The 11,432-nt window shown below is 40.6% G+C and overlaps 1 protein-coding gene across 3 annotated transcripts in view; it reads right to left on the bottom strand.

Annotated features, from left to right (window-relative positions):
* Window positions 1-762: 762 nt before the first annotated feature.
* The window catches only part of Megf10 (multiple EGF-like domains 10), a 150,140-nt gene continuing 139,470 nt past the window's right edge, over window positions 763-11,432 (bottom strand). For 2 of the 3 annotated variants that reach the window (XM_039096646.2, XM_006254747.4), the window contains 4 exons: window positions 10,909-11,032; window positions 6,247-6,291; window positions 5,344-5,550; window positions 763-4,323 (listed from right to left, as the gene is read on the bottom strand). In XM_039096646.2, the coding sequence (XP_038952574.1) occupies window positions 4,118-4,323; window positions 5,344-5,550; window positions 6,247-6,291; window positions 10,909-11,032 (582 nt within the window). In that variant the 3' untranslated portion in view covers window positions 763-4,117. The remainder of the gene's footprint in view (window positions 4,324-5,343; window positions 5,551-6,246; window positions 6,292-10,908; window positions 11,033-11,432) is intronic. The other variant, NM_001100657.1, reaches the window with a different exon arrangement.

Genomic DNA, 11,432 nt, shown 5'->3' with positions numbered 1-11,432 from the left:
GCCTACCTGCCACCCTGTTTCCCATCATGATAGTTATGGACTCACCCTCTGAAACTGTACTGAAGTCTACAAGTGGATAAAATGTGACTTTTGTTTTTCAAGAACAAGTAATCTAGGGCTGGGGATATAGCCCAGATGGTAGACTACCTGCCTATTATGGTCAAAGCCCTGAGTTCAATACCCAGCACCACATAAAGAGGACATGGTGGTCAATCTAATCCAGACTCAGGAGATAGAGGCAGGAGCCTCAGTTCAGGTCATCCTCAGACATCCTGCCATGGGGATAATTCCCCAGCTCAAAAAACAAACAAACAAACAAACATAACAATCTAAGTAGTGGTTCTCAATCTGTGGGTCATGACCTCTTCGGCAAACCTGTCTCCAAAAATATTTATGTTACTATTTATAACATTCATATAAGTACAGTTATGAAGTAGCAACAAAATAATCTTATGGTTGGGGGTCACCACAACGTAAGGAACTGTGTCATAGGATCACAGCTTCAGAAAGATTGGGAGCTACTGATCTAAAGGGAAAGCATACACATTAGCAATTACATATAACACAGGGCTAATGTTGTTTGATGTACTGTGGAACCACACGTGACAAAGTATTAATTTTCTAGTAGATTGTGAACCCCTCTCTCTCACTTTGATCAACAGAGTCACATGAAGAAATAAATACCACTTTAGAGCTGTTTTTAATCAGAAAGTTTACTGCACTCATCTATTGACTATTTGACGGTATAAATGACAATGAAACTAATTCTGAGGGAGGTTTATTGTCTTTGGGAAAGAGAGAGCGTAACACTTAAAGCATTAATTTTGTTTGCAATCACCAAGTAAACCATACTGCATTATGAGTTTTTCTTCGTAAAAATATAGAGAGAAATACTGCAATTTGGTCATATCAAAACAAAGGTGAGACAAAAATGGTGAACAGGACTCTACAGGACAGTTTGCTGTGTGTAGCCCCTGCTTCACAAGCAACCACTCCACACAAGCCTCTGTACATGTCCATGGCACTAAGCCTTTAAAATAAAAATAGCCCTTCAGTGTTTCCTTGTAATAATAAGGACATATTACCCAGAGATGGAAAATTCATTTTTTAAAAACCATAATCCTAAGATTTGATTTTTATGATCTTTGTCTTACTTGAATTGTAGTCTTCTAATATCACATTGATGATATATGCTGTTTTTGTTTGAGTTTGAGTTGTATTTGGTAGAAAAGTTCCCTAGGGCTGATCACCATTATGGCCTACTGACATCAAGATAACCATATTTTCATAAAGTTGCCTGCATTTCTCACAATCAGGAGGTATTATGCTAATGGATTTGGCCATAACACCCTATGCTGCTCTGTTGTAAACTTCTAAGGTCAGTTTTTCTGTACTTGGCCAACACCCACAAAAACATTGCTAAACACATTAAATTCTGTCCACTACTAGTACTCTATGAGGAGGGGCTATCTAGCACTGTGAGTAATTATGACAATTCCCATGTCACAGAATTAACCACAAATATCATGGTCTCCTAATAAAAACAAGTATATGAATTATCATCTGGGCAAGTTCTGATATACTGCTGTACAAATGGTAAATGGTAAAATGGTTCAATTTCTAAGGAAAAATAATGGCTAGGACCACATTTGCATCTGGATGTCCCATACAAGGAATTATCAAACCTATCCAGTGCTTTCTTCTGCAGGGTACCAGAGAGAAATTATAGCAAAATATCTAGAAAATTATGCTTTGTCTCCAGAGACAGTGTGGGATTTTTACAGTGTCTGAAATATGAAATGTTCTGACTTTGGGAAAGTCTTGAGGAAACTTCTAGGTAAACTCTGCCTTGGACACAGGTTCAGAAGATCAGCTTGTGTTAGGATATGGGTATCAATGGATTCTACAGGGTAGCTTGTGGGCGTGTCATTACCACCTCATAAGACATCTGTTTGGAACCTTCTCTGTAGATTTTTCCAGTAAGATCCTCTCACTGTTGCACACAAATTCTTTTTCCCAAATGGTACAATGGGGAAAGACAGCTTTAATAAACAAACAATCTCTATAGAGTCACAGGGACCTCAATCTTACCGTTATGCGTAAAAGAGATGGTATTTAAGGAGAAAAAGGGAAAGTGTTCAACCTTCTCATAGCAGGAAGGGCTCCTATGGCTGCTAAACCATGTGTCCGCTTGATGTTTGCTCCCTAGGGATCAGCCAGTGCTGGAAAAAAATTCGATTGTTTCTAAAGAATGTTCCAGATAATGTAAGAGCAATTTCCCTAAGTGCATTTGCAGAACTATTCACCTGACCAAATTAATCCATCATGATAGGCACAGGTGGGCAATGCAAAATGACTACATTCCGCCTCAGAGGCAGACTGGGATAACACTTTATAGCTGCCGCTATTAGGTGAGTGTAGTAGTCAATTATTAATAGACTCCAACAGACTGTCACATGGGTCTTCGTGTCATTCTGCTCTGATGTTACACATGCTCACACCCTTTCCTCTCTTCTGTGTGCTCAGATATAGCAATGCTTTGTTGCATCACATTGGCATTCTCATGTGACAAAAGCCTTGGGGTAAAGCTGTGTCTGCTAGAGTGTACATCAGGCAAGCATTTGTTCTGGTCTGCTGAGAATAGTCTATATTTAAACCCAATGCCTGATGGCTATTAGTAATGCCCTCATTTACTATTAAAAGTGGCCCAGTTTATATGCTCAGTTATTGATGACCATGATGAAAGTCTTTAGCAAAATCACTGGTAATTCTCATCGCTCCTTCTTCCCGAGCTTAACCAAGACTCAGGGAACCAACATCCCCAAAGAGATCTCCACTGTGGACTATTAGAAAGTTCCATTCCAGTGATCAGCTACACACCTATGGCTACTATACTATTTTAGCAATGATCAATTTTAATAGGTTCAATTTGTATATTTTCATTTCCTTCCTCCAAAAGAAAAATAACGTGTTCCTTTTGAGCAGAAGATGAATGGCAATGATTCAGGAAACGATGGACATATCATAATTCTGCATTAACAACCCAAACACTATAAAACAGAATACACGACTTAATGAAAATACAAACTAAAAAGAAACGAGTGCATGTCACATTAGCAATGCAAAAGGCCAGCTTAAGCATGGTTTCTCTAAATCAATAGTTAATAAGAAAAGTGCCCCTTTCCCAAATATGCACAAAAAATATCTCAGTCACTTGTAGGGAAAAATTAAGGAAAACATCCCCCTAAGACTATATTACAACAAGTATTACTAATGGTTCCTCTAACCCAAGCATCTTACATGTAAAATGTACACCCTTTGCTGCTCACCAGACACTCACTCAATCAAACAATAAAACGATTGCATCTTTGTATATATGGATAACTGATAAGTTATGAACCTCAAGTGGTAAATATGCATGGTGGGACAGCAATTAGAATGACGTCACAAATCTAACATGGGCCGAAGGTCAAATGGAAATGCCACATTTATGTATTGATTTCTGCGATACTCATATACTATGTCTAAAATAATTCTAATTGAACATTTCTCATCCTAAAAACAAACAAAGGTTTTATGTTTCGATTTGCTCTCATTGCTATCCAATCCTACCACCTGACAGAATGCTTCTGATCTTGAGTCCAAATGGAAAAAAAAAACCATTATGCAAGGAGGACTCAGGAGAATATTCCTTGTCTCCTATGTGTTTGGCAGTTTTCACTTTTCTTAGATAAACATGTGGTGACCTGCACGATCCTAGGAGTGGCTCTGTGATGTTACAGACAACAAATAGACTTTAGTTTTCCAGGTGACAATACAATGTCTCCTCCAGTCTCTGTCTCTTAAAGGTCCCATGAAGTTCACCTTATCAGCCAACATCTTAAAACAAGTCATTGGTGCCATTCCTAACCTAACAGCAAGGAGAAATCATGAAGCTCTCTCCTTCTAAGCCCTGTGATCACAACACACCTCGATGGGTGTTAGCCTCAGCTTGGAGCTTTCTGGTACATGTCCAACAACTGCTTATTAGAGTAATTCACAGTCATCTGCAGTGCCAACTGGAGATGAACTGAAGGCTTGAAAAGAGTACCAATGGTCACCCAGTAGTCCTTTGATGTCATTCGCTGCTGTTGCTGCTGTTGCTGGTGGTGGTGCTGCTGCTGCTGCCACCACCATCCTCTCTCTTTGGGGAGGATGAACTGTCCCTTACTGGCAGCAGGTCATAATGGCAAGGGATGTGACTGTTCTTTGGAAGGTCATATGGGTCTTGGGTGACATGACCATTGTTGCTGAATACTCCTTGCACCACACTGACTGTAGGTTCTGTAATAATCAGGAACAAAAAAACAATCAGCAAGGGAATTTTGTTTTAAAGATGCTGCTATTTCTTGCACATATTAAACACAAAAGAAGTACTTTATAAAAAATATAGGGAAATAGTTTTGAAAAAGAACATTCTTTTATAATCATACAGGGAACAGAACTCTATAGTTGTTGGACAAACGGACACTGAGGAATGGTGTTCATAGAAAAGGATGAAGAAATCGAGGGGATGAACACAGATTATGGATACGAATCATTGTCTCATGACACCTTGAGGATAACCAAGTCCACGCCCTTGACTCTACAGGTGAAAGTGTTCTTAGAGGTTACCTCAATTTACGGAAACACTAAACACATTCACAACTTTAGCCTCAAACTCTGAGCAGAGTTCTCATCTCACTTTGGTGGGGTTAAAGGACAGTTGGGGGAATGCTGTTACTACCTATAAATTAACTAATTTTCTCCATTAACAAGATATTTTTATGATATATATGGATAGAGAGACTAAACTATATAGGCCTACTATTTAGTCAATATTGGCTGCAGTATGGTTTTTTTCCCAAATGGCATCCACAGACTGTACTTAAAATAAGTGTAATTTTACATTTAATTCCTCCTAATTTATATCAGATTCATATGAGAATACATCTGATATATTAAACAAGTTTAAAATAAAAAGCATTATGTTAATATCATGAACACAGCCAGGAAATGGAGCCCCAGGTTTGCTCCACTCGAGCCATTTGTTTTGGCTTACCCGCTGTATTAGCTAATATGATGCATATGCTCCTCCACATGTGTACTAAAATATTTACCATGGTCATAAGACAAAAGGTGATGGCTATATGGAAGATAAGGAAGACTATTTTAAATTTGCTAAATGTTGTTTTCCTGAAACATTCATTTCCCATCAGTTGGTCTGATCTCTGTACAGCCCAATGGGATAGAAAGCACGGGCTACTTAGAACTGCTTCGAACACCATCTTGTGCCAACGTTCTTTATATGGATGGAGAACTCACCGACTTCATAGACATTCCTGTTGGCTGAAGTTGAGTTATTGATCTCTGCATATGGGGAGTCTCTTCGCGCTGGCGACTTCATCTCCACGTAGCCACACTCGGAGCTTTTAGGCAAGAGCGCAGGAGGGTCTTTAATGGTGGCATATGGGTTCTCCGAGCTGCTTAGGGAACAAGTACTTGAATTGTACTCAGAATTCTTCCCCAGATCTGAGAGGAGAAATGGAATGAAAGGAGTAAGTGTAGTTTCACGGGCAACATCATTTCGTGCTGATAATTTCCTTGGGCAGATTATTTCTTTTTCTTTATGGGTAAATTTCTATAATGGCATTTTCTGAAAATAATGTGCACTTACCACCTATTCTGAAGACAATTTGCTATAAAATTGTCCATCTATAAAGTAATTGTAGCTCGCCTCTAAGGGGATTACTGAGAAAAATGGCATGGTGCTGATTTCGTTTTGATGATCACATCCACATACAATTAATTCTATTCTGATACGATGAGAAAATTTACTAATTCAAGCCTTTAAATCAATAAACCTGGAGTTGATGGGTCCAGAAACACAGGATAGTACTGGACACCATGTTGCTCAGAGTCACTGCGGGTGGTCATTAGATGGCCATCTGATCCCTTCTTATTTCCAGCTGTCTCCCATAGCACATTTCTCTTTCCCAAGACACCATTTAATTTAAAGGAAATGTGAGTGTATTCCCTCAGAAAACTAGAACGTTTGCTCCCAATCAGATCCGTCATTGTCTTTCTCTCCATGTCTGTCAAACATGTTTGTATCTTGGCATAGTGACTTATCACGTAGAAGGTTCTAGACCAAGTTGATAAATCCACTTTTGTTTGTTTTAAGAATTATTTTGGGCTCTGAGATCCTTCTCCAAATGTATGCCTTACCTTTTAAGGACTTTCCCATGTAGCTTCTGTCCAGCCCAAAAGCACCTGTGGTAAAGAAAGATAACGCATGAGAACTGAAGGTAAATGGAAAGAAGCCTGGGTCACAAATCACCACAGGCAACTGCCCTGCTGTGAGCCACTACAGCTCTGCTCTCAAATCTTTATATCTCATCAGTCATGGTGGGGGCAGACCCAAGAGTCCTGTATGCTCATCTCATCAATTATCCCCATCAGAAAAGCCTGATGAGTTCATGTAGGAACGAAGGGACAAGAAGTGAGAAATCAGCCACCATGAATCAAGGCTGAATAACATGACTAGCCAAGACTAGACTGGAGAGTTCACTTCTAACAGCTCCTTCAAGGGTCTGAACACTTAGTTTCACAGTAGCTAGTATTCAGTTATAGGATCATCTCCATTAGAAGCGTGTTGACTTAATACTTTATAAGCCAATGCTTGAAGTTTTTGACCATTTTTACTTGAAGTTTTTGACTTTTCCAGTATAGAGGCAGGGGACATTTGCAGTGAGTCTACCTAGACAAAATAAACAGTTGTCTTGTTTTCAAATATCTGTACTTGATGGAGGCGGGTGTTGGTTTAGAATAAATAGTCCTGCTCACACTGGGCAAAGCAAAATCTGTTGGCAGTGAAAGCAAACAAACTCTGAAAATCAATGACGTCATAAGCATCTTAGAGCACTAGACAGTAACCACCAATCCACAGCATTCACACTGTGGCAAAGACAAGAAGTCCCTCTCTAGCCCGTTCTATGCCACCGCACACAAATGCCATGTAGAAGTGCTAGTACTGAACAGGAAACAAGGATCCCACTGGAGCTGTCAGGAGAAAGAAGAAAAAGCAGTGGCTAGGAGACCGAGCACTTGGCTCTTATCACTCCATGGGTGCATAACTCTAGGGCCTGAGCTCTGAGTGTCAGTTTTCTCTTCTCTAAAATGGGGACTCCAAAAACTGCACTGCAGTCTTACATAGCCGTTCTTGTCATTAAATGAAGTAGAACATGCTTCAGGCTTGCAGACTCTGCACTTGGTGTTAGCCAAAAGGCTGAGAAACTATGGCTTGCAGACTCTGAAGCACCATATGAATGAATGAGGTTTCAATTACCGTAACACTTAAGGTGTCATTAGCACCATCAGGACCTGTAAGCTTCTGTAAGTTTTTCAGGACACTGTTTAGCGTCTTTCAAAGCAATGCTAAAGACTTGGTTAAAATCAGAGAGTAGTGATGGGTCATGAACTTTCCAATTCTTAAACACAATGTTTAAGAATGTTGACCGCCTCTATACATTTCTCTGTTAATGTCCTCTATACATTTCTCCGTTAATGTCCTTAGATTCAGATTTAGACGGTGATGCCCTAGCAGGATCTTTTAGGGGAAAGAATAGGAACTCTCATGTTTAATATCAATCATATTCAGGAAAGATATGGAAATATTTTCTTCTCTAAAACGCACTTTCCTTGGTCTCAGTCATCACATTGTTGGCAAAGGCTCAGGAACCTACAGAGTAGTGGTTCTCAACCTGTGAGTCACAACCTCCTTTATGGGGGTCGCCTAAGGCCATCTGCATATCAGATATTTATGTTATGATTCATAATAGTAGCAAAATTAGTTATGGAATAGCAATGAAAATAATTTTATGGCCACCAAAACTTGGGGAACTATATTAAAGAAGTGTAGCATTAGAAAGGTTGAGAATCATTGCTATTGAGGGATGGGATAAGACAGTTTGTAACAGAAATTAACCTTAACAAAGAGAAACATGGCCTTGGTCATTAGCTCTTGAATGCCAACCTCTAAGCTCTTGCAATATTCTGCCCAATAAGAATAGTCTGTTTTCCTAGAGGCTTAGTGTAGAAGCTTTATTAGACAGACCAGAAGGATGATTGAAGTGGAGGGGTTATGTCATATTAGCTTTTAATGGGATAGAATATAAGTAAGGCTGCAATCATTTGGGCAGTTAATCATGTCCATAGGACAAACCTCCAAACCCTGGATATGAGTATTAAGGTGACTTTCACAAGTTGGCAACACTGAGCGGTATATGCTGTGCCAGGAAAATCAACAGGAACTATAATTGAGGGGGAGAAGACCACTGGTCACTCTCATGCTCTGATCATTTTGAATTCTGCCCTTGGTAGATTCTAATCGGTATCCCTTTGTTAACCATCTGAAATCATAATTACAGGGGCATTCAATGAGTTCTGGGAATCACCTGAAATTATTGATTCACACTATTTATTGTCTCTTTGACCTGTGAGCTTGCGATTGGTGTCAAAAGCAAGAGTGGTCTTGGGACCTCCCAGTCTTGGAAAATCTCCTTGGATGGGAAAGATGTATTGCCTCTGAGAGCTGCATCACTGTAGGGCTGTGACTACATTACTCTGCAAAATTCCCTTGGTCTCCTCTAAACTATAGGCAGTTTTCTTGAATGTCCTTCTGGGTCTAGATTCAGTGTTTATCCTTTTTCCAGACATTAGAAAGAAAATAAGTGTGGTTCGATCAAAATTAGGAGACAAGTTCAGCCATCAGACCACTCAGCCAGGTTTTCAGCTATAGCCGGAGACTGTGGAAGCTGTTTTAGTAAGAGAGCCAGTGGACTCCCTCACAACTCCTGTTTGCACAAATCCTCAGGAAAGGAGCTTTCAAATGCTCAGTTTAATCTGATTCCCACAATAAGCCAGTACGTGCTTGCCACCCCCATTTTAAACACGAATAAATAAACCCAAGAGGGTAAGTTCCAGGCCAGTGCTATACGACAACAGGAGTCAATCTCTGGGCTTTCTCTGTCAAGTGTAGAGCTATTTTAAGACAGATGAGAACAACTATTCCAAGGGGATGGGGGACGGCTCTGTCAGGAAGACACTGGCTGCTCTTCCAGAGAACCCATGTTCAGTTCACAGCACTCACACCCAATGGTTCACACTATACACTGCCCAACTTCAGTTCTCGGGGGCCTGGCACCCTTTTCTGGTCTCTAGGGGCACACAACTGTGACATCCCCTCTCATGCACGTGTGCACACAAATAAGAATAAACAAAGCCAATCATCCCTTTGTTTAAAAAAAAAAACCTCCTTGCTTTTTCACCTATATTGTGCCTTGGTGTTTCAAAGAAAAATTAGAATAGGATTCATGAGTGAGTCAACCCCATACAGCTGACAGATTTTGCAAATAAAGTTTATTTAAAGTGTAGTATTTATTCCGTGTAACAATTGTGTTTACTTACGGCATTCCATTGGGCTTCCTGGCAATTCCAACATTTAACAAATATATGTGAAATGTTGTTGTGGTTAGCCTTAAATGTCAGTCATCTTAGAGGACTAGAGCCATCATAGAGGAAGGCCCCTACTGAAGGATTGCCTAGATCAGATGGATCTATGGGCATATCTTAGGGAGTTGTATTGATTACTAATTTGATGCAGGAGAGCCCAGCCTACTGTGGGTAGCACCATCCTTAGGCACTTAGTCCAAACTTGTATAAGAAAGCAGGGAGAGGGAGAGGGAGAGATAGAGGGGGAAGGAAGAGTGGGAAGGGAGGGAGGGACAGTGTGGGGGAGATGTTTTTTGCCTTGAGTTTCTGCCCTAACTTCTATGATGGCCTATGACCTAGAATTGTAAGATGAAATAAACCCTTTCCTCCCATAAGGTGCTTTTGGCTAAATATATTTTTTTAATTGCAGCAACAGAATGAATCTAACAGAGGCAGACTCACAGTACCATGTGCTCAGTGATATTCCAGAAGCTTGGACCCGCAATTCCTGATGAGGAGTCCTCAAAATTAATACGATTTCCAGTAGTAGAACAGCACTGCCTGCCTGCCGCTCTAATTCCCTTTCAAGTGAACAGTGGGGTTTCCCTGAAGCTCTACAGTACGAGCCAATCAGCCCATGGACTGCAGAGCAGACAGGAGAGTCTGTCTGTCTACTACTAAGCCAGACAGAAATTAAGGCTGTGAGACGGCAATAGGGGTGGTGCAGAATATAATTTTATAAAATTCCCTTAGTGACAGAAAATGAGATTACTATTACAAATTAACAAAAATAACTATTTAAAATGTTCTTAATTTTTAATTTGCAAAATGGTAAATATCAAATAGTCATTGTCTACATTGGCAGGGGCCCTTTGGGGTGTTGAATAATACCTAAAAAATATAAATTGATACCAATTGCAAAACCCTTGAAAGACCACTAATCTCACAACTGTTTCCTCAGCTGAAAAGGGAACAGGCATTCGATATTAAGAGCTAACAAAATCACGATCGTGTCAAAAGTTGACAGCGTTCAAAGGTCAGATGTAACGGAACTTTCAAACAGTATACCAGGCTTTGTGGAAGTCACTCCAGCTCATTATGGTTTGTGTGTTGAATGGTCACATGGTGCTGGGGACTCCCCATTGGAGTACTGGTGAGAGCTGAGTTAATATGGAGGAAGCTACTAGCAGGCAGAGATGCTTTTCTAGAAATCCTGGTGCAACGTGATACCCTCAATAGTGAGTGTGAAACAAGTAAGGCGTCAAGGGTAGTGGTAAGCCCTATAGAAGTGCCAGACGTAATTCATTATTTGGGTTGGGTGCCTGTTTCTGGTGGAGAGCTGTAGTGCACACACAGAACAGTGAACACATAGTAGGCACATGCACTTGTGGGCCTCACCAAGTTCATTGAGGTAGCCTCCTTGCTTCCAGTCAGCTGGCAACGTCCCAGTGCAGTCCACCAAAGCGCCTCTCTTCCCTGGATTCACATTTTTAAGATTCACAAACAGTTGATTGTTTTTTGACTATGAAACAAACAGACAAAGAAGATGGTTTAAGAAGAGAACACACTGGAGGAGAGTAAGTTCAGAGTTTATGGCAAGGTCGCCCCCTCAACTAAGGCGGAGAAAAGGTGAGGAAACCCATCCCTGGCATGCAGAATGCCCGTCCCTCTATCCATCTCTTCCCCGTACCCCAGCCCTGTAACCTGAAGGTGCTCATTTTACACTGTCACTTTTTGCCAATTAAACATCATTTCTGGTTATAAATGAAGAATTTTAAATTGAAGAAAGGAATTGTGGGTGTAAGTTTTATGAAAGTCTCCATGATGCTGTGAGTCCCCAGTGCCTTGGCCATTCCGGTGGGCATACACATGACCGTGAGACCCGGTAGGAGACCCGGTAGGATGACGAGCACGGTATTTGG

Source organism: Rattus norvegicus, chromosome 18 (genome assembly GCF_036323735.1).
Source record: "Rattus norvegicus strain BN/NHsdMcwi chromosome 18, GRCr8, whole genome shotgun sequence".
NCBI lineage: Eukaryota > Metazoa > Chordata > Mammalia > Rodentia > Muridae > Rattus > Rattus norvegicus.
This window is presented reverse-complemented; position numbering and strand designations above follow the sequence as displayed.